Below are 24,795 nucleotides of genomic sequence, written 5' to 3' on the forward strand. Positions count from 1 at the left end.
CAGTAATTTATGGGGCTCTGCTGGGTTCGTTTCCTCCGCAATCTCGGTGGGTCGCGTAGCGAAAACGCTGACTTTCCCCCATTTTGTGCTTGGGGAGCAGGGGGGGCGCAGGAAGCTGCGGGGCCCTGGCCGAGGACGCGCGGCTGGCGCAGAGCTGAGCTGAGCCGGGGGAGGTTGGGCTCTGCCCCCCTGGACCCTGTGGGGCTGGGAAGCGGCAGGGATTTGGGGTCTGGGAACGGGTTTGTTCGGAGCAGCACAAGCGGCACGAGGCCGCTTTGGGCCGGTGATTCGGTGCTCGCGGGTTAGGAGCCAAAGCTGGCAGTCCCGCCGCGTGGCTGGAGGCAACCACAGCAAAACCCAGCAGGAGCAGGCCCCAGCTTCCAGCTCCTTCTAAATTAAAAATCCAGGAGGAAACCGAAGGGGAAGCTGCCCCCGGCGCACGCCAGCCTGGCCCAGAGAGCAGCCAGGAGCAGGGGGCGCAGGCAGTGCCAGCCGCGCTGGGGGGCTCCCTGCCAGCCCCTCTCCTCTCCTCTCTCCGCCTGCAAACCCCCCAGCAGAGGAAGGAGCTGCTCCCTCGCGCCGGGCTCAAAGGCGCTGCAGAGCCGGGGGGGCGCTGACCCGGCTCGCGGCCACATCCCCGGCCAGGAGGTTCCCCTGACAGTGCCGGGTGCTCCCGGGCTGGCCGGATCCCCCTTGGATGAACCTGCTGCTCCCACTGGGGCCGACTCGGCCCAGGGACTCTCAGGAAACTTCAGCTGCCCCTTGCCAGCTGCCAGCCCTGCCACGGAGAGCGCGGGCAGGACCAGAAGCTGGAGCAGGCGCGGGCTGCAGAACACCAGGCTGCAGAGCACGACTGGTGCCATTATCCCGCACCAGGTGGTACATACGATGTTCTCCTAAGGTGTATTTAAAGGCTGTCAGAGCGGCAGTCTTCCAAGGGAACATTACCCACTTGCAGGAAATTGAGGATGTTATCTGGGTAATTTTCTGCCCACCTCCTGCACCGAAATCAGAAAAGCCCCCAGCAACTTGAAATTCAACTCCAAATTCTTCGAGCGCCCGGAAGAATTTGCAGGCTGGCAGGATAACGCCGCGTGTGCCCCTGGGCGAGACCTGCCGTGGCTCGGTGCAGCGGAGAGCCCAGAGGGCTGGGGACACGCGTCCTGCTCGCAGCCCAGGGACCCCCGGGCCCTGCTCTGCACCCACGGGTCCCCCATTCTGTCTGCAAAACGCGGCCGCAGGTGGGGCCGGCGCTGCAGGCTCAAGCAATTGAGATCCCCTCCACGGGCTGGAGCTGGTCGAAGCGCAGCACCAGCCCGGGCTTTGAAGCTCAGCTGTTGCTGCAGGCGTGGAGAAACCAGAACCTTTGAAGTCTGGTGGGTGCTGAAAACACTTCATTACGCCGCGCTAATGAATGGCTTATTCTGTGAATTTGAAATTCTTCAGCCATGATGGGTGCCTTCAGAAGGGCTCTGCCAAGAGGGTATTTCTGGGTAACGTTCCCTCCTAGGGCTCTTAATTGCCCCTGGAAATAAAAACAATTCCTCAACCAAATTGTGCCTTTCCTGACAGATGCTGGCTTGTTATTGCAGGGTTGCGTGCAAGGAGCAGACTCCGCGTGCTGCTCTGTTGTTGTAGGGCTGCAGCCAGCTCTTTAAAATGAGAACGGGCTAGCAAACGCGTCTCGTGCATGTGGCTTTTACGTGCTGCGGGGAGAGGAGAGCCGCAGCTCCAACCCCGCGCGGCTGGACTTCGCGGGGCCCGAGCGTCTCGCGCTGGGTGCCGAGCGTGCCTCGCGCCTGGCGGACGGGAGCACGGCCCAAAGGGAAAGGGCATCCCGGCACGCGAACCCGGGCCGTGCGAGGTTTCGCTCCTGCTCCTGAAGGCTTCGGCAGCGCCACGCTCGGCTCTCGCCCCCCGTGCCCGGCCCCGCGACGCCTCGGCCCCAGCCCCCAGCCCTGGCGGCCGGCGCTGCCCTGCGCTGCCGGGGAGCGAGGGGCTGAGGGCGAGGGGGGCTGAGGCAGGCGCGGAGCTTTGGAGCGGGGCTCAGAAGCTCCCCAGAGGCAGCCGAGCTCGGAGCAAACCCTGAGGGCTGCTGCTACCTGCCGGTGGGAAGCGGCACTGGAGCCGCGTCCCGCCCGGCCGGGGAGCCCCAAAGCCGGGGCTGAGCGCGGGGCCGGGGCGCGCTGCGCGGCTCGGAGGGGCTGGGGGAAGGCAGGAGGAGAGCCAGAGCCCCCTTCGCCTGCACTCCGCCGGGTTTTGTGGCTGAGCCCCCCGGGGCAGCGAGGGGCACCCGCTGCTTCCTCCGTCACCGCACGGCCGCCGCGATGCTGCTCGCGGAGCCCCCCAGGAGCCAGGCACAGCCCGGCCTTGTTTGAGCACCAGCAGCGGTTCCAGCACGGAGGAAACGTTGGTTGGGGCTCATTTGTGCGAGTCGTGCGTGCAGCAGTTACCGTCTGGCCCCTCTGCCTTGCACTGGACAAACACGTCCCTCGATAATAGCAATGGAAACTGGTGACTGCTAGCAAAGGGGGAGTTTGGGCAGCGTAGCAGAGCCGGAAAAAGTCGTCAATATTAACGGAATTTTTGTATGTACCTGCTGCTGTGGGACAGGGATCAATTCCCTCAAATTGCACTAGTATTAGCGAAACTATCTGTCCTGCAGAGATGGCGCTCAGGCTGCAGTTATCCACCACGAGGTGCAAACAGATCTGAGGTCTCAACCCTGGCTCTGCGGCAGACCAGAACTTCTGCACTTCAGGAAAACCTATCCGAAGTTACTGACCCTGTTCACGTTCTCAAAAATGGCAGCTTGCCTCCTGACTGATGTTCTTGCTTTGACATGGTTTAGTGAGCTAGGTGGCTCTGCGAGCCCAGTTTGTGTGCTCTGAAGACACTTTTGTCTTGTACGGCTCTTCCCACTAACCTCAAGTTCAGGAATTGTACCTATAAATTCGGGAATTGTACCTATTTACCTGCTTTAGCCGGAACACAGAAATTACTTCCATTCTTCTACTTCCGCACGTTAACCTCTGTTCTCAGCACCACTGAAATACTGCACTGAATGCTTATGCTCAGCTCTTTAGGGGAGAAAATGCTTCTTCTGAAGAAGCAGGCCCTGCAGATGTTAGGTCACAGCTCCACTGGGAGATCAGCGGCTGTCAGTGCTTTCAGGGAGGCGAGGCGTTCTGCTGAACGGACAAGTACTCAAAGGCTGCTGCTGGCGACACCTCGTCCACGCCGCAGTGAGGCAGGAGCGACGCTTCAGCAATGGGGTTCTTTTATTGAAGTCATGTTTGCTCTCATTTACTGACCACCAATTAAATACCGATATTCAGCATTGCATACTGGTTACTAACGAGGCAGAGGTGCAGGTACGGAGCTAGGAACACGGTACAATGGGAGCTGCCTTCTGCAAGGTGTTTCTGTAGTGGTAGCAAGAGCCTGAAGTCACACGCTTAAAGCACTGGTAACACCTGACCTTGAGATGACTTTTTTGAGTCTGACTGCCCTAAAGGCTGTCTGACCTCTAGAAAGGACCTTTCATTCTACTTAGCACCAAGTCTAATTTTAATTTTACAGTAGGTATAAATACGCGTATCTACTGTCCATAAAGTAGTCTCTGAATATTTACATAGGCCAAAAAAAAAAATAAATGCTAAAAACAGCTTTTCAGTACCTTCCTCTACAGTCCACTAAAAACCTGTTGACATTGGAGTGTACGAAGAATCATTTATAAAGTAGTAAATCTGAGAGAACTCACTGCTGTGCAGTTCTGTGCCTGATGGGGGTTAACCTGGTCTCTACGTGGGAAATGTGTGGGTCCCCAGGTTGTTGCCTCACAAGACCTTGGGGGGGGGGGGGGGGATCCTGAAAAATGCAAGCCTCTGTTTTCTGTAAGAGTGTCTGGCACCTGGGCATGCCCGTGATGCAGCTGTTACTGACAAATGCAAACGCTCACACGGGGAGTTGTCTTCTCCCATGCTACTCCTCTACAGCAAGTTTTTAAGCCTTTCTGAAAAGCTCAGTGATACCAACGATGAGAGCGCTGGTCCTCCTTTCCTTCACTGTGGTTATTCTCTTCAGTACAAATGGGAGTTAAATGCAGTGGCCACCTAGGCCACTGCGCACTTTTTAATCAGTTAAACCACACTACCTAGGATCAAGGGCTCGAACCAAGAAAGCTGCAGCAGCAGGACAAGCTGCAAGCCCTGGATACGTGGCTGTGATCTTGCATGGGATTTCAAATCGCAGAACAGGCTTTACTGGGCTTCTAGCCTAGTTCTTTGTGTGCCCAGACCTTTGTGAGGATGAAAAGCAGCCTTTCCTAAGGTTCACGAGCACAAGCACCTGTTCAGTAAGTAACAGCACAGACAGTAGTGCAAGTATCAACATATTTACAACGTAAGTTAAAATGGTGGGGGGGGGGGGGGTAGAGGGAATGGAGTACAAATGAGAAGCTGGTGTCATCTGGAGAGCCTTAGCACTGCCTGACTGCTAATAAGCTTGGAAGAGAGGGAGAGAGCCCCTTAGGACTACTGACATGTTTCTGTGTAAAAGCAGCCAGCTGGAAAATCATTCTTCCCTTTTAAGGAGGTGGAGAGATGAAAGCTTTTCTCTTCCAGCGGTAGATTGTCCTTGCTGGCTTCAGGCTAGACTCCGCTGGCACCAGCCTTGCTGCTCTGAGATGCTTCCAGTTTCGTCTAAGTGTAAAAGTTGCAGATTTTAGACAGTACCAATGCAAATGCTTCTTAAAATCTTTTTTTTTTTTCCTTCTCCTGAAGAAAATCCCTTCACATTTTAATAAGGAAAGCCACTCTGAGAGTAACATTTAAGTGAGATCAAAGTTCTTCGGAGTTAAGGCGCATTCTACTGACAATAAAACTGTCTGGACTTCCAAACTTGCCTGAAGTGGGCATCCTAGATCTAGATGTAAGCAGCACCATTTAAATCAGGTATTCACAGAAAGGAAATGGTCAAGGGAAAAGGCTAGTCACTGTAGACACTTTTTTTATTTTTTTAAAGATGCAAAATGGCACTTAACACTGCACTGGTTCTGACAGAAGGCTGGTCTGTCCTAGTGGTCCTAAGCAGATTATTAAAGAAGAGACAAAGAAAGAGCATGCTGATAACTCCCTGCAACGCCCCGCAACCTCCCCATGTCTATTTTTGTATTCAGCAGCCCTCAGTGCAGTTCTGGTCCACAATTTCTCCAGTCGCTCCTTGACCTTAACATTCACAACATCTTGTAGCATGAATTTCCACAGCTTGACTGTAAGTTGTGTGAAGAACAATCTCCTCTGGAAAGTCTAAACATTTTGAAAAGCTTACCTCGTGGGGGAGGCTTAACTGGCACTTCTGACACTGGCAATTTCTCTGTTGGCTGAGATATAAATTCTTCATTCTTTAAGGAAAAAATAGCTTTAAGTCCCAGACCTTCTCAGAAAACAAAGCTCTAGCTAGACTCCATACAGTCCCTTTCCTTATCCGAACAAGGCTGTTTGCTGCCATGCACGTTTGTGAAAGCTATGTTGACATTTCCATAATTTCTCCTGCACTACTTAACAGGACTATTTTGAAATAATTCTAGCTGTTGACACAATTTTCTTCTTTAATTTTCTATTGTTGCTTTTATCAGATTGGACTAATATAAGAACTCTCTTTTGAATAACCAGCCGTCTCAAGCAACAGGGCAAGATGTGCTAGCTCATCTCTTTGTGCTTTCATTACCTCTCAAGACAGACTACGCAGCTGAGGCTCTCAGGCTAAAACACGTACGCAATACAAGAACCTACATTGCTCATGTACTCTGTGCAATTCTGTCAAACTCCTTTTTTTCCCCCTCCTTGCTTTCAAAAGTGTTGTTCACAAGCTATTCCCTAAGACCGCAACACTACATTTTCCTACTTGCAGGCCGCTATTTTCTAACCTTTCTTCCCTGTACAGCGGGGGCAGGATCCACCAGAGTTTCTTGGTGCTCAGGAACGGATGTCATCACTTCCTGAGTTTCACCTATCTAAGGAAGAATACACAGTTCAGTACAGTTAGAAATTCAGTCCACTTGGAGGATCAAAAAAACAAGACTCATGTCACAGTGCTTCACTTTTATGATGTGTAATGGTTAAACTATTAACCTCAGAGCTTTATTCAAATAACTCACCTTATTTTCTGGTACAGGCTGTGGCTTTAAATCTATTAAGTACAAGGTACGGGAAAGTAGGAGCAGAGAAGGTGGAACATTCTCTTTTAAATGCAGATCTAGCCACTATCAGAAGAAAAAAAAAAAAAAAGAAAAGTTATTTAACATCAGCTCTAAGTCACTACTTACTTATACAGCACTCCTTGTCCTTACAAGATCTTAAAGCTACCTTGAGTTTGGTTAATAGTTTTACGTTACCACAACGAGAAGAAATAGCTTTGAAGAGAATACCTATAGAATAGACACTAAAGAGGAAGTTTACAAGTAATCTGAATAATAAAACAGAAGTCATCTGTTTGAATAATTGTAAAAGACTAGTGGTGGCTCTACTTTAAGTTTTGGCTACTTTAGAAGCTTAAAACATTTTTTTCACCCCTCTTCATCTTGCTTCTAACCAGACCTGGTGCTTATTTGGTTGATTCTGTAGTCTGAGATGTAAGTAATTACTAAAGCTCAGCTATGCTGGCCAGGATCAGGCTAAAAACAATTGCAGGAATTCCTTGTGAAACCTCTGCCTGTTTTATCTGAACACTGCGCACCACTTCTCCCAGGAGAAACCTTCCCAAACCAGCAGACCAGAGCACACTCGCCTGTCCGAGCTGGTCCTTCAGCTGTTCCTCCGAGAGGCCCAACAATCGCACTCCTCTGGCTCTGCACGCACTCTGCGGTTCAGACACACTTAAGCCATTGACTCCTTCCTTGGCAATCATCTCAAATGAGAAGAAATGTTCCTACCTAGGCATACAACAAGCCGAAACCTTGATGTACTTGATAAGCTTGTGGCCAAAGAAACGTCCGTTTAGACAAATGTGCATAAAATCATTGCAAAGACAAGACAGAACTGACTTGAGCTAATTCATTCTGTCCTTGAAAAATGACAGCATTCAGCTACACAGGATGGAAAACTGGTCCGTGTATTTAAGCACCAAGAACTTCATTTTTAAATGTGATCCTACAGGTTTGAAGAATTCACTCAGCGCTAGGTCACCCTGAGAACTGTTGTTCCAGGATGAAAATGGTTGTCTGCAGTTCGCTCTGACAGACGGTTACAAGCTAGCTTGACTAGGGTGTTAGCTGCCAGGGGGCACAGCTAACAATGGATACCTGAAAGGGCATCTCTGTGCTGTCAAAGCTCTTTACAGTCTTCGAAAAATTCCCACTCTAACTGCCCAAAAAGAGCACTAAAACTGGTGTACGTACGGCTGCTGTCACTCCCAGTACAGCCCGCTTTACCTGGTGCACAGAGGAAGAGAATTGTGCAGCGCCCGCGGGCCGGGCCGGGCCGGGCCCTCAGCAGCGCGGGGCGGCGGCTCACGGCGAGCACCGGGAGGCACCGGGAGGCACCGGGAGGCTCCCGGGAGGCTCCCGGGAGGCCCCCGCCGCCCCCAGCAGCGCCCCGGCCGCGAGCTGCCGCCGGGGCCTGCCCCGGGGCTTCCGGTACCGGTACCGGGCCCGGTCCGCCACCGCCGTCCCATCGCGCCCTGCGCCGGCCGCTCTAGCCCGGGAGCGGCGCTCTATGGTTCTCCCCCCGCATCACGCGTCACGGCCGCTTCGGCGGGAACCAATCGGGAGGCGCAGCCGCGGCCCTGCCGGCGGATAGCCAATGGGAGCAGGGCGGGGCGGGGCGGGACCCGAGGTGCCCCGTAGGGAACGGCGCTCATTGGTGGCGACGCGCTAGGGGGTGGGAGTAGGGGGGTGTCGTCACGAGGCGGTGAGTGACGCCAGCGCGAGGAGCGGCGGGAGGTGGGCGGGGCGGTGAGGCCCCGTTCGGCCCCGTTCGGCCCCGTTCGGCCCCGTTCGGCCCCGTTCGGCCCCGTTCGGCCCCGTTCGGCCCCGTTCGGCCCCGTTCGGCCCCGTTCGGCCCCGTTCGGCCCCGTTCGGCCCCGTTCGGCCCCGTTCGGCCCCGTTCGGCCCCGTTCGGCCCCGTTCGGCCCCGTTCGGCCCCGTTCGGCCCCGTTCGGCCCCGTTCGGCCCCGTTCGGCCCCGTTCGGCCCCGTTCGGCCCCGTTCGGCCCCCTTCGGCCCCCTTCGGCCCCCTTCGGCCCCCTTCGGCCCCCTTCGGCCCCCTTCGGCCCCCTTCGGCCCCCTTCGGCCCCCTTCGGCCCCCTTCGGCCCCCTTCGGCCCCCTTCGGCCCCCTTCGGCCCCCTTCGGCCCCCTTCGGCCCCCTTCGGCCCCCTTCGGCCCCCTTCGGCCCCCTTCGGGTGCCGTAAGTCCCCACATGCCCCGTAAGGCCCGGTAAGGCCCCGTAAAGCCCCGTTAGGCCCTGTTATGCCCCGTTCAGGCCCAGTTGGGCCCCGTTCAGGCCCCGTTAGGCCCCATAAAGCCCTGTTTACGCCCCGTTCAGGCCCCGTCAGGCCCCGAGCTGCGGCCGGCGAAGCCGCTGGAGCCCCGCACGGCCCCGCGCGGAACAGGCCCCGCTCAGCCCCGGAGGCCCCGCGAGGTGCCCGCGTGCGGGGCAGGAGCGGGAGCGGGAGCGGGACGCGCCCGAGCAGGGCTCGCGCCTGGGGCACGGCCCGCGGGGAGGCGGCTGCGGGAGGGGGCGGCTGGGAGCGGCGGGGGCCGTGCCCGGGGGCCGGCAGGAGGCTGGCAGGGCGGAGAGGGCCCAGGGCAACGCGTCGCGTCAGCCGCAGCGTTGTAACGGGAGGGAAGGGCCCCGTGGGTGCTCGGTCGGCCGGGCAGCGTTAAAAACAGACAGAAAAGGAGCTGGGAAACGCGGGTGAGGGAGGCGGAGAGCTGCCGAGGCCGGCCGCCAGAGGTCTCTCGCTGCGCGTCCCAGCGGTTGAGGAGTTGAGCGCGATTCCCAGCGGGGGCCGGTCTCCGGGTCCTCTAACTTCTGGGAAAAAAAACTCCCCGCCGTCCATCCGAATCGGTTTTTACGGTCCGAAACATTTCTGGGTTGTTAATGCGGGCTATGCAACAGTACGGCTTTGTCCCTCAGTGCCTTGTCCTGCTAACGTCCATCCTGCTCGCGTGGGATTTTTTTCCTTAGGAGAGGTTCTTGCTTGAGGAAGTAACGGAATAGGAAACGAAAAGTGGATGAATTGGGAAACGCACGCACGCTCCTGTCCTGTGGCCAGCGCAGGAAGGTACCCCTTGCTCACCGTGCTGCAGCGAAGATTTGTGGTGCTGTGCAAGCACTCTGCCTTTCAGGAGCCTGGCAGAGCTCGTTTCGGCTCATCAGAAGCAGTTCGGTGGGGATTTGGCTTGAACTGCTCGGGAGGATCCCTGTGAGCCGAAGCGTGCCGTGGGGTGGGGAGGCAGAGCCCCCAGCTCCCCGGGGGCCTGCGGAGCCGCCAAGCACATGGTCAGAGCGCCGCTGTGGGAGCGGTGTCCCGGATTAGCGCAGGCTGCGTGGTGATCCTGGTAAGGATCACTGGTTACGTGTGCGTGCACGTTCCCCTGGGAGCTGTTTACTTCGTTCTCCTGGTCCCTGCAGACAGCGTTAGTAAAGGGCCGGTGTGCTGAAGCAACAGGTCAGCACTCGTTGTTTTCTGATAAACGTCTTATGCGAGAGCAGGCAGTAACCTCTGCCCGCTAACTTTCGCTTTCACCTAGATGTTAGAGTTAAAAACTTCCTTTATGCCAAACTCTTTTTCCTTGAGAAGCTGGATACTTTTCAAAGGCCAAATGTTTTCTTTACCCGTCCCAGGGAACAGGCAGAAGGGCGTTTTTCCCCCCTTGTTCCATGTTTCGTGCTGGGCACTGCACGGGTTGTCCAGCCTCCCTCGGGGGCTGAGGAAGGTCAAGGTGCTGCCGCGGAGCTTCCGTGCTGTGGACTCAGCGTTAGCTCCGGGCGCAGCTTCCCAACCAAGCGGCCATTTCACGTAAAAACTGTTGGGAAGAGGCACAAGTGGTGTGAAAGAAAGCTGAAGAGGAGAAAAATGGAGGAAGACGAGAACTGCTGTCAGCACATTGGTGGGCTGTCAGGAGGAGTCAGCAGGAAGCAGAAGATGCGTTCCCATCCCTCAGCCGCGAGAACATCAGCACCAGCCCAGGAACACCGAGCACTTGGGGCTGAAACTCTACAGCAGGGAGAGGAAGGGGAAGAGGGGAAGAGCAAGCCTTTCTAGGTCACCTCCACGTTGGATGGTTATAGCATTAGGGAGGAGGAGAATTGCTTTTTTAATTCCCTTTATTTGCAGCACTCGCAGCCCCTGCCCCGCACGAGGACAGCGCCTGGTGGCCGTGGGTGCTGAGCCGCTGGGCAGCGGGACGTGCTGTGCCTTGGGAATCGTCGCTCGGTGTTTCCTCGGCGGCTCGCGGAGCTCAGCACCCCCCGGTCTCTTCCTCCCCGTTGGGTCCCATCCCTCGCTCCCCAGCCGTCCCGGTTCATCAGGGGTTGGACTCGATGATCCCTGCGGGTCCCTTCCAAGCGGGGACATTCTGTGGTTCTGTGATTATCCGGCTCCCCGCAGCAGGCATCACGTTGTCTACCAGTCGTGGTTACTCCCCGTGCTCCTGCGCTTCTCTTGTTTCCATTTTATTATGTTTTCCTCTTCCTTTCCTCGCACGGTGCTGTTTTGCTGCAGGAAGGGCGCGTTGCGTTGGGTTTTCGCCCACAGGAGGCGGCTTTTAGAGGGGGCTTCATTGCGAGCATTTCCGTGCCTTGCTTGCCAGCCAGGGGGGACCCTTAGCCGGAGGACGATGTGTTCCCCGACCCGCTGGGGCCCCCAGGCCCCGCTCGCCGCCTGCGCCCCCGCCCGGCACCACCGCAGGGGCAGGATGCGACCCCGCGCCCCCCTCCTCCCGCAGGACTACATCCCCCAGCGTGCCCCGCGGCGGGCTCCTCCCGGGCGGCCAATGGGGCGCGGCGGCGCGCGCAGGCGCGGGACGCGGCGGCGGGGGGGGGGGCGGAGGCGGCGGCGCGGGAGCGGGGCCGGGGCCGGGGCCGGGCCGGGAGCGGGGCCGGGGGCACGGAGCGGCGCGGGGCGGGCCCGGGGCGGCCCCGCAGCGCAGCGCAGCGCCTCGCCGCCCGCCCGCCTTCCCCCGCCGCCCGCCCGGCGCCTCCCCGCGGCCGCGCAGGGGGCCGGGCGGCCTCCCGGGGCGGGGGGCCCGGCGGCGGCGGCGGCAGCGGCGGGGGCGCGGAACTCGAGGCCGGGGCTGCGGCGCGGCCTGCAGCGGCGCGACGGGACGGGCGGCCGGGCCCCGCCGCCCCCGCCGCCGGCCTTTGTCTCCGCGGGGCTCGGCGGACGCGGCGGGGGCGGTTAGAATGGAACTGACGGAAGGTGAGGGCGGGGGCGGCGCGGGCGGGCAGCGGGGGGCGGCGGCGCCATGTTCGCGGCGGCGGAGCGGGCACGGCCGGGGGGCGGCGGGGCGGCGCGGCACGGAACGGAACGGCCCGGCACAGAACGGCCCGGCCCGGCCCGGCGCTCGGCTTCGGGGCCGCAGGGCCGCGGCCGGAGCCTGCCCGCGGCGCCGCTCCGTGCCCCGGCTCCGTGCCTCGGCTGCGTCCGGTGGCTCGGCCTTGGCCGTGTGACCGAGTGTCCCCGTCCCTGTGTCCCCGTGGCCCCGTCCTCGTCCGGGCCTGCCGCGCCCCTGGGGCTCGCTGCGCGGAGCGGCCTGGGCACGGCCTCGTCCCGCACCGGCGGCGGTGTGAAGGCGGCTGCGGGGTCGCCGAGGGGAGGCACAGCCGCGGCCTGGCCCGGCCCGGGGGCTCCCGGGGGCTGTTCGGGTCCCCGGGCTCCTCGGGGAGCTGCTCGGAGGCAGCCCGCCGTAAGCGGAGCGGCGGTCGGAGGCCCCGCGCTGCTTTCTCGCGGCCGTTGGGCATTTTCGGCCCCGCAGCTCCGCCTGGGTCGGAAGCGGTGCGGGAGGCGCGCTGTCGCTGTTACCCCGGGCTCGGCATGTGCAGGCGGGCCGTGATTCACGCGGTACTGGGTATTGCCAGAGGTCTGACTCCTGGTTTTGTGTGAATATCGGCCTCTGAGCCTCCCCAGAGAGCAAAAGAATTTCCTGCGTGTCTCTCGCTCGAGTTCTGAGGCTCTCAGAAACAAACGAGCGCTCCGCGCTCAGGTCACCCCTTCTGTTTCTAAACGCACGGCGTTTTTGTTGCTGCTGTGTGAGATGGTTCCTTCCATTCCCCCGTGGGAAGCTTGTTAAAAGTGGCCTTATCGAAACCATCTGACAGCCGTGACTATTCCTTCTGGCACTTGGAGCCTTTAAAAAGGTGTGCAGGGAAGTGACCAGCCTCACCACAAGCTTTAAAACGTTGAGAAAAGTTTGTGGAGAGGCCTCTGATTCACCTTCGGTGTCTGCTGGAAGAGGCTGCTCAGGCTGGCTGAAGTCAGTACAAATCCACAGGCTGCAATTTATTTTTGCTAATGAACCTACGTGCGGCTGGAAAGCCGGGCGCTGGCCTAGGGTGTAGAAGTGAAAATATGTGCGTGAGTTCTTACAGGTGTCCAGAGCAAAACGAGACAAGCAGCCTACGAATACCGAATGCAGAAGTAAATACAGACGGTTGTTGTACTCCTGCCTGTTGCTGATGTGATTTCGGTAGCGCAGGAGGCTGTTGTGCCCGGTGAGTGGCTGTCCAGGTGGTTTTGACGTGACCGTAGAGGAAGCAGGGGCATGTTCGATTCTAGCGCAGGGTTTGCTGTCAGGTGTCAGTGCTGAGCTCCGGCGGAAAGCAGCCCGTAGCTGTCAGGTGCGCTCAGTTGGGCGGCCGTCAGGTTTTGAAAGGAGGAGTGGAAGCGCGACGGAGATCGGTCGCGTTGTTTCAGAGCTAGCCTGGCCCGCTGGAGCCAGACACCCCTGAGTTTGGGGGCGGCTGCTGCCTGGCAGCGTGCAGGGCGCCAGCGAAACGTACGGGGCGGCAGCGGCCCGCTCGGAGGTAGGTCTGCGTGAAGGGCAGCTGGGCTGTCGCAGGCCTGCCTGTGCAGGATGGCCGGGGACCGGGGACCGGGCAGGGGGAGCCCGGCTGAGCACGGGCGGCTGACTCAAAGCACGGCCTCAGAGCGCTGCCAGCGGGGCAGCTTCTGCTCTCTGCGGCTGTGTCAGACGCCTCCAATCCAACAAGTGCTGAGCCGCTGTAGGTCACGCACGTGGCGGTTGTCAGCGGGCAAGGAGAAGAGGTAAAATTCATTCCAAAAGGTTTTACGGGAGCTGGGTTTAAAATATTTGCGTGCTGCGCAGGTTTTGTCAGCGGCTGTTACCTGTGCTCGGGCTCAGCCCGGGGCCAGCTGGGTCCTGCCCCCAGCAGAGCTCGTTCCTCCCGGTTTGTCTCATTTACCTCTTCCCTCTGATACCTTGAGGTGTGACTCCTGGGGGCAGCACGGAACCGTTTGCGTCGGCGGTGTCCATGTGCAGAGCTGTGTTTGCAAACAGGCCCTGTAGTTCCCCTGTCGGGTTCGGGTCCTGCTTTCCCTCCTGGCCGGGAGATCCTCCGGCAGCGGGAAGGGCCCAGTGCAGGTCGCTGGCGGCAGTGCTAGAGGGCAAACTCCTCTTTCTCTTGGTAGGAAATTAAGCTGGGGTTTTGAAGGTATCTTTGTGCCCACGTTGTTTCCCAATACTGCTAAAAAGTATCAATTTCATACCTAAATTACTTGGAATAATTTCCTGTACTTGAAATAATGAAATTGTGCTCCTTCTCTATCTTTTGGGTGAGTTCCAGTGTCGTAGCAGGGCCGTGTCTGTTGCAGGCCGTATCTGGAAGCTGAATGCTCACCGGGGGGGTCTGACGCTGTAACTTAGCAGTAGTGGCTGTGGGAGCGAGGGCAGCGGGAGCTGCTCGAAGCGCTGTGCTGTGCGCCCAGCACGGAGCGCTGCGAGTGGCTTCCGCTTGCGCTCGTAGGTGGCGTCCCTCTGGCAGGGCGGGCTGGGTTGGGCAGGAGCCTCTCGGTGGTGTTCCAGTGGACGTATTCTGTGTTAGAACTTGAGAGGCTTTCACAGAGCAATCCTGCCTTGGGTGTACGTTCCGAGAGCCCCGCCTGGCGGGGATCCGTTGCGCCGTGCGTCGGTTCCCCCCGTACCACGCGCGGCTCACGCAGGAGCAGACCGAGCCGGTTTTGGAAAAGGAAGAAGGGTGCGAAAGCGGGGTGCGAAATCCGGGCGTACGAACCGCAGCGGCAGTGCAGGGCTCGGACGGAAGCAGCTCTCGATGACACGAGCTCTGCCGGAGGAGAACGGCGCCTTGTGCTTGAGGGCCGCTGAGAGCAGCCCTTCAGGGAAGCGTCGGCCCTTGCTGTTGCAGCCTGCGCAGGCAGATGCCGGAGCGGGTCGGAAGCTGAGAAGCGCGGGCCAGCTTCGGGGCCTGTTCTGTCCAGGTCGGCTCTGGAAAGGGATTAATTAAAAAATCAAAGCGATTTTGTTTAACTGCCAGCTCTCAGTCCAATTTAAACAGCGATGTGAAGTTTGCTAATCCGCAGGTGTTTTCACGTCACCAGATAAAGGACGCTGACAGCCTCCCTCCACGCCCCCGTCAGCCTGTGCCCGCGGGTGCCCGGGCAGCCCCGGGGCCTGTTCCAGCTCGGGACTCGCTGCGAGGGCTGAGGAGGAGCAGCCCCGGCCGTGCCCGTGCTGCGTCCGGGTCTCCCGGGCGGCGCTCGGGTGCTGCCGTTGTGCCGGGGGCTGCGCAGGGAGCGGCCGCTGCTCCCCGCTGCCGAAGCGCCGTTTTTGCTGCCGTCCCTTACGTCAGCCCTCCCGAGCTGTCCCGGCGAGAGCGCTCTGACCGCGTGCGGGGAAGGAGCGTCGCGTCTCTCTGTAGCCCCGGAGCGTTGCCGTGGCTTGGTGCTCCAGCCCCGTGAGCAGCAGTTTGTCCTGTCGCCGCGTGTAATGCCCCGGAGGATAAACAAAGCAAGGTGTCCCGCTGAAACGCTGCAGGGAACAGCCTGCTTTGTATCCCGCATCTTAGCGTGGAAGGTTTAGGGTTGCCGGCGTAATAGAAATGAAATTAAAGTTGGTTCCTACGTAAAAGATGTGGGGAAGGGTACCGTGTCTCGGGGCGGAAGCCTTTTGCTTCGGCTGCTGCGCAGCGTTGGTGCTGCTCGGAGCGAGGCGGCTGCGGGCCGTACGCGCGGCTCCTGCTGTTCCTCCCCATGCGAGCCCTGAGGCACCAGCTCCGTGCAGCGCAGGGAGCGCTCGGGGAGCTGGGCGAGGGGCCCTGTCCCGTCTGGAAGATGGCTATGCGGAGGTTCAGCTGCGCAGCTGGCTTCTGGGCGTCAGTAACCCTCGCCAACTCGAAGACGAGGGTTTGTGGAGGTTTCTGCGCCCGACGGTGTCGGCCGGGTGAGGGCTGGTTGTTCTGGTCCTGGCAGCGAGGTTTTTCTGTTTGGTTTTCCCCTCGTGCTCCGTGGGTATGTGCTCCTCAGAGAGGCCGTTCTGCGGGGTGAAGCGAGCGGCCTGCCTCGTGCTGGATGTTGCAGGGCCGGAGAACCTGCACTGGGCAAAAACATCTGTTAAAGGAGTTGGGATCCCTTCTCCTCCTTGTCGCGTTGTCAGGGCGGATGGGAGTCGTGCCGCAGGACCCAGAACTCGTTGCCACCCTTGGTCGGACTCGGAGCAGGAGAACACGAAGCGTAATTGTTCAAACGGCACGCGGCGTGAGCAGCGTCAGGCTTCTAACGCAGCGCAGAGCACGGCATAGCTGCGGGTTCTCGGAGGCTGAGCTCTGCAGCGCGGTGCTCGTCGCCTGCCCTAGCTCTGGGACGCCCCTGCCGAAGTTCAGGGTCGGGGAGAACAGCTTAGGGCTGCGCTCCGGGGGGCTGGTGCTGAGCTCAACGGGCGGGCCTACCGTCAGAGCACCGGGTAAAGGAAGGGATCGAGTTCCCGTTTAAAACCCAAAGTGCCAGGTTGGGCAGTTGTAACATTTCTCGCGCTGTTCCTGCTTTGGCCCTGCCCGGCCAGCAGCGGGTGAGCGCCGCCGCGGGTCCGTAAGCCGCGGCTCCCTTTTGGATCGTTGAGCACAATGGGTCGGTTCTGTTTTTAGCAACAAATAACAACGGCCGAGGGTGAAACCTCTTGCTAGTGGGAGAAATCTGGTCGCTCGTGGCTTTGGCAGGCGTGAAGCAGCAATTGATTTGCAGCTAGCGCAGGCAGTTCCTCTTCCTCTTCCTGGAACGGGCGGGGGCTTGGGGTGCTCTGGGGTGCTTTGACCTCGATAGGCAGTGCTCTCGCTGCGTGAGCCGTCCCTGCCGTCAGCAGCAACACTCCTGTCGGGGGCTCTTGCGGCTGCCGTGGTTTCACTGCCATGAGATTTGAGAGTTAGTGCGCTTAGCAGATCCTGCTGCACGGCGGTGTGCTGTTAGGGTGCTCCCCGAAGTTGCTTAATTACGGTGACGGATGCGCCCCCGGTTGATTGCACCAGGCAGGAGGGATGAGTACAACGTGGATATAACCCGGGGGCGAAGCTGGCAGGACGCGCAACAAAATTCTGGTCAAGTTCTTGTTGCCGCTGTAACTGCGGTTTCTCTCGGCAGCCTCTGAGGAGGGCAGTGCTGAAAACAAAACCTCGTCCGACAACGAAGAGGTAGGGGATGGGGGCGCGTCGGGAGGGCGAGACCGCCACGGGGGCAGGGGGCCGTGTAGGTTCCTGTTATGAGCAGTGGGATGTGTTCGTGTCACGTCAAACCCTGGCCAAAAGGGCACGGTAACCCTCCTTTGTGCCCGCGCCGGGCAGAATAAATACTGCAGAGCTATATTTACTTTGGGAGGGCTAAACTGACCTTGCAAACTGGTGTTTCTTACCTGTGCTTTGGGTCGCTGTGCGTTTCTTCCTACTGAGCGTTGAGATCAGTTAGGTGAGCGCTGTGTAAAAAATATTAACACAGGCAAAAAGCTTGTTCTGAGCCTGCGGTTGAGGTTTGGAAATCTAACTTTGGTTTAGTCTGACTTTGGGGTTTTGGGGTTTTAATAAGAAATGGCAAATGGGGCGTCTGCCCCACCTGTAATAACTCGGTGACTGACCGCAGGTTTGGGGATCCTTTGTGCTGGGGCTGCTGCCCCTCGGTCACAGTGTCTCAGCTCGGGGTGTTTGGTGTTAAAATGACGAGGGGAGGCGAGGAGAGCAGCCCTCCCCTCCGCCTGTTCGGAGCCAAGCGGGGCGCGCTCCGCTCTGCTTTTTGGCGAGGGAAGCGAGGGGGGAGCCCCACCTGCGGCCGCCGTTCCCTCTGAGCTGCGTCTCCCGGCAGCCGAGGTGGAACGACGTTCCCTGCGGGGGTGCCGGCGCTGAGAAAAGGCCCTGGCGTAGGCCTCCTGCCCTCCGAAGGGCTGCTCCCCAGCCCCGGATTCTGGCAGGGAGGAAGAGAAATTGTTCCTCCGTCGTTTGGGTGATCTTTGTGTCTTTCCTGGCACGTTCAGCTTGCAGTGACTGTGGTGTCGAGAGAACATGGTGTCTTCTGCGCGTCTGAGGCCGGATCGAAGCCCTTGTCCTGCCGCTTTGTGGTACAGTAACGCTTCCCAGCGGCACGCTAGGAGGGCTCTGCAGAGTGGTTTGAATTTGAGCACCATTGTTCTGGCTTCGTAACGGTTGGGCTCGGAGTTCTTAAGCATTTGTAGGTGCTTATATCATTTCTTAAATTGTCTTGGAAAAGAAGGAAGCGGGTATGTGAAAAAGCTGCTCTGCAGAGATGCTCAGGGGGCCCTTTTTCGGTAGTACCAGTCCTCTGAGGGCAGGAGCAGCTTGCTTCTGGAGGGCGGGGGGAGCCTGGTCTTCGGGTTGCTTTTCTCAACGCCGCAGTCCGCTCGGTTGCTGCCTTCTAACGCCGACTTCCTATTTCCCTTCTCCCTGCCTGCAGGCCCTATGAGAAGAAGGGAAAGCTGAGGATGCTGGAGCAGAACAATGGATTTCTCTTTCTCTTTCATGCAAGGGATCATGGGAAACACAATTCAGCAGCCACCTCAGCTCATTGACTCAGCCAACATCCGCCAGGAGGATGCCTTTGGTGCCAGCAGCGACATTGCTGAAGATGGTGGGCAGACGCCGTACGAGAGCGCCCTGCAGCAAGGCTTCCCGTACCCGACGCCCACGGCGGAGGAGCTCCCGCCCCTCACGAACGGCTATCCCCCCGCCATCAACGTGTACGAGCCTCAAGCCAAGTACCAGGCGTACAGCCAGTATCCCAATGGCTCGGCCAACGGCTTCGGTACAGTCAGAAACTTTAGTCCCCCGGAGTACTACCAAATGGAAAACTCGAACGCGAGGCCGCATGAAGTTCTGGAAAAACCTCCCCCTCCCCAGCCGCCACCTCCGCCGCCACCTTCGGTTTCACAGACGGGGATTCCAAAGAAGACTGGCTCACCAGAGATCAAACTGAAAATAACCAAAACTATCCAGAACGGCAGGGAATTGTTTGAGTCCTCTCTTTGTGGGGACCTTTTAAATGAAGTACAAGCGAGTGAGTATGCTAAGGCGAAACATGAAGGGAGAAAAGAGAAAAGGAAAAAAAGTAGCAAGCATGACTCTTCCCGGTCGGAAGAGCGCAAGTCGCACAAAATTCCAAAACTAGAACCAGAGGAACAAAATGTAAGTGGAAAAAGAGTTTCAGACGTCTGTGTACCTGGTACTGTTGATGGAGTGTGCATCTCGAGCAGTGTTTTTCCTTGCTTCTAGGTATATGTGTACTGAAAGTCGTGAGGCCGTGCTTACGTGTCAGATGCTCTATGTTAGGTTGCTAGGAACCGTGTCTGTAGGGCAACAGAGTTGTGGCGAGAAGCCTACGAATGAAAAATAAACATTAGAAAAGTTTATTTAATGCTTTTTAGTATTAGTCCTTTAGCATGTTCAGAGCTGGCTACGCTGTGGACAGTACCGGAGGTTGGAGCTTTTGACCCAAAGCACACAGGTATGCGCAGTTCCTAAAGCTGCCTTTCGAAGTAAAGCTGGGTTGTTCTGTGGAAATTCAGGTTACCGGAGTGTTTATTCATCACCGCAGCTTTCAGATATCGTAGGAGCAGTCTGATTTCCCAGAGGAAACAATCACCTGCTTCTCCAAAACACAAATATGCAAATCCACCCTAGAGCACCGTAGATACTCCCTGGGTTTGTGCGGTATCTGACCGTGCTTTGTGTGTGACTGGTGTTGGCCACGGACATGATTTTTGGTAGATGTGTCAATGCTGTGATGATGTACTACAGACCAGAGCTGTTGATGTAGCGTATGCGGAAGTCAGTAGAAGTCGGTGCTCCAGGCAGATCAGAAATACCGGCTGCCTCAGCAAACTTTCAGAAACGTTGGTGGCGATGTACGCTGCCGTGTTTGTGATAGGGATGTTCGTACGGGGGGGGGGGGGGGGAGGGGTGTAGGGGGGTGTTCCAGCTTCGATTCCAGGAGGCAGAGGCACAGGCCGCTGCTCTTTGGTCCTCCCGGCCTTTTTCTTTTCCTCAGTCTCTTAAGCCACTTCATTGCTTCTGTTCCCTTTCCTCTTGCTCATTGCTGCTAGCTCCGTGACGCCGGTTTCTGTGTCCCAGCCTGGAAATGCCGGCTGCTTTCGGTAGGCTTGGGAGGAGATCCCGCGCTCCGGGTCGGGGCTCTGGTCTGGTATAGCAGGTTTATACGCTTGATTTACTGTTATTTACTTTTAAACGTGTTTATTTTAATGGAAGACCTGCTGATTTGGCCCCTCTCTCGCCAGGAATATTTGCAGATTTAGAGCTGCTGAGCAGGTAGGCAGAGCTCTTCCAGGGGTCAGCTGGGTGCTGTAGCAGGGCCTCGAGCTTCTGGTTTATTTGAGCCTGGTGAAGTTGAGCGAGATTTAAAAATAAACCAACAAACAAATAAATAAAGCGATCCGAATTGGAAATGGGCTGTCCAACTGAAATGCAAGCAAGTCCTCCCGGACTGCGTTTGCGACCTCCTCGCTGTGGAAGCGGTGCCGAGGGCCCTGTCTGGGGGCTGTACGGGCGGCGGGGTGGCAGCTCCCCTCCAGCAGCCGCGGCCTCGCACCTGCACGGAGGTAGGAGGGGGCCCGGTCCCCACAGCCAGCTCTCGGCACCCCGCGGAGCCCCTTTCCGTTCCTGCGCTGCTTGCCTGCCTGCCCTTTGCTGCTGCGATGGCGCGCTGCCCCCCACAGAACTTTGGCTTGAGCCTGGGTGAGCGCGGTTCTTCCGGAGGGGAGTCGGAGGCAGGCTGTTACCCCGGCTTTCTGCCCTCTCCTCCGGGCTTCAGCCGTCCCTGCCTCGGGCTGTCGGCTCTGCCCTCTTCTGCTCTGCCTCTTACCGGGGACGGGCTCTGCTCTTGTACATCCCCTTGCCCGTCCCTTTGGCTGCTCTTCTCGTAGTCCGCAAGCGGGGTTGGCGCAGAGGGCGTGATCAGGGCGTCATCTTCGGTCTTGTTGCCGTGCTGACTTCCCCAGGCCGAACTAAGCCTTTGCCTCCCTAAAATTCCCAGCTCCTGGCTGTGTGCTCTCTGTGTCATCCCGGACTCACAAAAATCCGAGCCGTGCTTTTGTCTGCCTGGAGGCTTCTGTTTCCCTTCCTAGAGGCACTGCTGCTCTCTCGTGTTACTCGCCTGGGTTTCGGACGGCCGGAGGGATCGCAGCGCTGCTCGGCGTGAGCAGGGCTCTGTGCAGGTGGTTTGCAGCCAGTTGTCCTCGTGCAGGCCCAGTTTCGTCCTCCCACCATTTTGTTTTACGCTGTGTGATTTTGTCTTCGTGCACGTTCCTGATGTATACTCGCGTGATCGTTTGGTATCGATGGCGTGAGACTCGTAAGTTAAAATCATCGTGGTAGGGACAAACAACTCCTGCTGGAGCCTTCGCCGCTCCGGGCCTTGGGGTCAGCAGTTGGCTGAAAGCAGGCTGGCGTACAGTTGTTTCCTCCTCCTGGTGCTGCAATCTCGGTGCAAACCCGCTGATTGTAGGAGAGCGTTTGCACTGGGAATGCTGATTGGAAATGAAAATGTTATGCAAACATTGCTGAACTTTAAGCCGTGAGCATTTGTTCTAAGGAGAAGTTGTTCCGCCAGCAGCCGGAAGCTCGCGGCGCGTTGTGCGGGCTTCCTGCGCGGCCAGCCCAGCTCTTCTGGCGGAGGCGAGGTTTCCACGAGCTCGCGGCAGGGGAAGGAGGGCAGGAGCGATTTCTGCCCAGCAAATTCAGTGTGCTTGGTCTGAACGATTGTCTGCTGTGGGCTCTGAATGGCATTCCGACCCGTGCCAGAGCCGACCCGAGTCGTCCCGCTGCTGACGCGTTTCCTGGCCGAGCCGAAGCGAGCGGTGGTGCCGAACGTGGGGTCTCGGCTTTACACGAGCTAGGTGTAGTTTGGATTAGCAGCACCGCTTGTTTCCCGCTGCATGACTCCGGCTCCTCTTTCTGCTTTTCTCTGAGCCCTTTGGCTAACGTCTAATGCCTCTGGCTAACGTCTCTGCTGCCTGCTCTCTGTCCCGTTGGGCGGTGGCAGCCCGCCTCACGGAGGGCACGTGCTCCTCAGCCTGGCTTGTAAACGCCCTCGTAGGTCTTTTGTCGCCGTTCTCTGATCCCCCAAACCCTCGTCAACCGCATGCAGTCCAACAGAGATTTTTCAGCTTCCGTATCGTATCTTTAATACGATTTTTGTAACGCGCTTTTTGCAAACAACTGGTGTGCGGTGAGACTCGCCGTGTCCCTGTGGATCTCCTTCATCTGTCCTTCTCTGCTGCTTCGAGCTGGTACATTCGTTTAGGTGGGAAGTTAGCTGGGTTTGCTACCCCTGAGTGTTTTTCTGTCACCTGGTCCAGCAGAGCACTGTTCTATGGAGGTGTGATGGCGATGTAAATAGCAGAGAGGGGAAGAGGCGTTTGGTTGTGATGCTGCTTTTGTTTTGAACTGGGAATAAGGAATCGTCATACTTCTGTTTTCTGGGTTCATAGTTGCTTTTCTCTTTGCTATTTATTTTTAGTTTGGTTTCATTAGTATGCTTTTTTTGGTTTTACTGCCCCCTTATCTTGTTTGTGTTTATTTTCCTTTTTTCCTCCTCGTTGTTACCCATGTCCTAGAGACCAAATGAGAGGCTTAGCATGCTAGCAGACAGACCAAGAGAAGATGCACTGTTGGAGGAAACCCCGGTTAGTACACATACTAATTAACACTTTCTGAACTTCCACTGTGTTACTATTTTTGTTCCAGTTACGATATGGGTACTTTAATTTGTCAAATAAATCAGCGGCCATTTTTTTAAATGCTTGTTAATCACTACTGCAACAAAACATCTCTTGTACTGTATTGATCATTTTATTCTAAAAGCGACATTCACAGTCAACTTACAAAGCAGAAACTTATTTTTTATTTTTTGTTTGGTCTGTCTTGTTTTGCTTTGTTTTTTAGGTTGTTTTTTGTGGCGGGCTGTTGTGGTTTGGTTTGTTAGTGACTATCGTGTGTAAATCCTAGCTGTATGCAAGTCCTTTGTGTCGTGTTTTTCAGAAGTATCTGTCTCACATTAGATTATCAAACCCCAGTGATACCCAAGAGAAAAATAACAAACCCCTGTGGATAGCGTGTGTATATCTGCAAGTGCATCAAGTTGTCTTCCGTGGCTGCTAAGCTTGCGTTGTTCTTTGTAGGTCCAGCAGTTTTGCCTTCTCTTCCAACGCAAGCCGCCCATGACATCAAGTTTCAGGTTGGCGATCTGGTTTGGTCCAAGGTGGGAACGTACCCATGGTGGCCTTGCATGGTTTCATGTGATCCACAGCTTGATGTTCATACCAAAATTAACACAAGAGGTAAGGGAGGAAGATCACTGCTAGAGTACATCAGGTGTCTGTAGTTGCTCCTTTATTAAAAATCTCGTCTTTGAACTCCCTTCGTGGGATGGATTCTGCTTGTTTGTATTCTGAACTGGACTGTTACTGCAGTGCACAAAACTAGCGCTTTTTAAGTTACCTCTGCAAACGAGCCTGTGCAAACCGTGCTGGTGCACGTTTCCCAAGTCAGTGTGTTACAAGAAGACGCTAGTAAGTGTGAGCGCATTCGGGGTGGGCAAGGTACACTCGACTTCCCGTCTTAAGCTGCTCTGAATCTGGGCCTGTCGTACTTCTAGACGTAGCTAGGTATTTCCAACTGCAGCAGCGGAGTGATGTGGAGTAGGAGAGTGTAAGCTAAACACAAAAAGTGGTGTTAATAAAACTGCTGACTAGAATTTCTCAATTTCAGGTGCCCGTGAATACCATGTTCAGTTTTTTAGCAACCAGCCAGAGCGGGCGTGGGTGCACGAGAAGAGGGTTCGAGAGTACAAAGGACACAAACAGTATGAGCAGTTATTGGCAGAGGCTGCTAAGCAAGCCAGCAACCACTCTGAGAAACAGAAGGTATGATGAACACAAACTGTAGAAGAACATTTACGGTGCCTGTGAAAGTGAAACTCAAATGGGTGCAGTTCTGAAACACAGCAGTACTTTACTATGTGAAGGGTTGTCTGCACTCACGAAGATACCTAAAATGTTTCCATGCTCCTCCTTTTCCACGTGAAATTTTGGTAACTTGACTTTGTCTGTTCATCATGACAGTTGTCATCCTGGGCATTGGAGATCATTTTACATCTCTGTCGGAAAATTAAATAAAAACAACGTCTGTGTGTTCACTATTAACCAGTTCTTTGGAAAATACATAATTTAAAGGACACTCTGTGCAGCCCCTGCTACTAGTGCATATGTCCTTCTCCATTGCTGTATTTGAAATGAAGTGTTAGTTACAGCAATTATTTTCTGTGTAGATGGACTACTTGAGTCAATATTTATGCTAATCAAAATATTGATGTGGAAAGGAAAGGATGTTTATGGAAAAACGTGGAGGATTTAAAAGTAGGTGAATCAGGTTTCATTCTGTATCCCCTAGCAGAATCGTGGGCTTGATTACTGCCTGCTCTTGTCTTTAGTGAATTTGTAATTTAGGGCAGACGCTTTTAATGGTAATGGTCGTACAATCTAGCTAGAGTGTCTGCTTGTGCCCCGAGTGGGGGAATTCACAATCTACCTTTCAAAAATGCACTGTAAATGGAGAGTAAATTTAAATTTGCTGCCTGAGAGATTTGAAGAGCCTCGGGATTCTTCAGTGTAATTAGCTGCTTGTCTTTGTTCCTTAAGATTCGCAAACCAAGGCCGCAAAGAGAGCGTGCTCAGTGGGATATTGGTATTGCCCATGCTGAGAAAGCGTTGAAAATGACTCGGGAAGAAAGGATAGAACAATACACCTTCATTTATATAGACAAAGAGCCAGAGGAGGTTTTGTCAAAAGGCAAAAAGACTGCTGCTTCTAAGTCAGAGACCAAGAAGAACCGACGTCCAAAGCCAGCACTGAACGCCCAGCCAGAGCATGCCAACGTGGTAGCAGCATCGCCTTCCAGTGCGGAGTTGCGAAGACAAAGCCAGCGGAGGCAGTCAAGTGTGGAAGAGGAGGAGCCCCCTCCTGTGAAAATTGCATGGAAAACTGCTGCAGCCAGAAAATCCTTACCAGCTTCAATAACCATGCACAACTTGGATCTTCAAAAATGTAACATGTCTCCAGTTGTTAAAATTGAACAGGTTTTTGCCCTTCAGAATGCTGCTGGGGATGGAAAACTCATCGATCAATTTGTTTATTCTACTAAGGTACGTGCTTTGTGTAGTGACTCCTCTTGTTCATCATTATCCCAAGTCTGACGTACTGTGGAGCTTAAACTTGTGTCCGCTGTGCTTTTACAGTACATGTTTCTTTC

General features: G+C 56.3%; 2 protein-coding genes across 5 annotated transcripts in view; one reads left to right on the top strand and one right to left on the bottom strand.

The window, feature by feature from the left end:
- Window positions 1-3,263: 3,263 nt before the first annotated feature.
- On the bottom strand, window positions 3,264-7,728 carry LETM2 (leucine zipper and EF-hand containing transmembrane protein 2). 3 transcript variants are annotated; one of them, XM_066983514.1, is made up of 6 exons: window positions 7,433-7,707; window positions 6,790-6,934; window positions 6,161-6,265; window positions 5,930-6,016; window positions 5,332-5,404; window positions 3,264-4,703 (listed from the first exon to the last, which is right to left on the bottom strand). In XM_066983514.1, exons 2-6 carry the CDS (start codon window positions 6,907-6,909, stop codon window positions 4,648-4,650), a joined length of 441 nt encoding a protein of 146 aa, XP_066839615.1. In that variant the 5' UTR covers window positions 6,910-6,934; window positions 7,433-7,707; the 3' UTR covers window positions 3,264-4,647. The 3 variants fall into 3 exon arrangements, 2 of the variants coding, with proteins under 2 accessions (XP_066839615.1, XP_066839614.1); XM_066983513.1 differs by lacking the exon at window positions 3,264-4,703 and adding an exon at window positions 4,713-4,926 and having other exon boundaries at window positions 7,433-7,728; XR_010826652.1 differs by lacking the exon at window positions 3,264-4,703 and having other exon boundaries at window positions 4,994-5,404; window positions 6,790-6,909; window positions 7,433-7,698.
- A 3,399-nt stretch (window positions 7,729-11,127) lies between these two features.
- NSD3 (nuclear receptor binding SET domain protein 3) overlaps window positions 11,128-24,795 on the top strand; it is a 43,041-nt gene continuing 29,373 nt past the window's right edge. For both annotated transcript variants that reach the window (XM_066983515.1, XM_066983516.1), the window contains exons 1-6: window positions 11,128-11,424; window positions 17,929-18,656; window positions 22,103-22,175; window positions 22,667-22,825; window positions 23,256-23,410; window positions 24,185-24,688. In XM_066983515.1, the coding sequence (XP_066839616.1) occupies window positions 17,973-18,656; window positions 22,103-22,175; window positions 22,667-22,825; window positions 23,256-23,410; window positions 24,185-24,688 (1,575 nt within the window). In that variant the 5' untranslated portion in view covers window positions 11,128-11,424; window positions 17,929-17,972. The remainder of the gene's footprint in view (window positions 11,425-17,928; window positions 18,657-22,102; window positions 22,176-22,666; window positions 22,826-23,255; window positions 23,411-24,184; window positions 24,689-24,795) is intronic.

Source organism: Anser cygnoides, chromosome 26 (genome assembly GCF_040182565.1).
Source record: "Anser cygnoides isolate HZ-2024a breed goose chromosome 26, Taihu_goose_T2T_genome, whole genome shotgun sequence".
Lineage (NCBI taxonomy): Eukaryota > Metazoa > Chordata > Aves > Anseriformes > Anatidae > Anser > Anser cygnoides.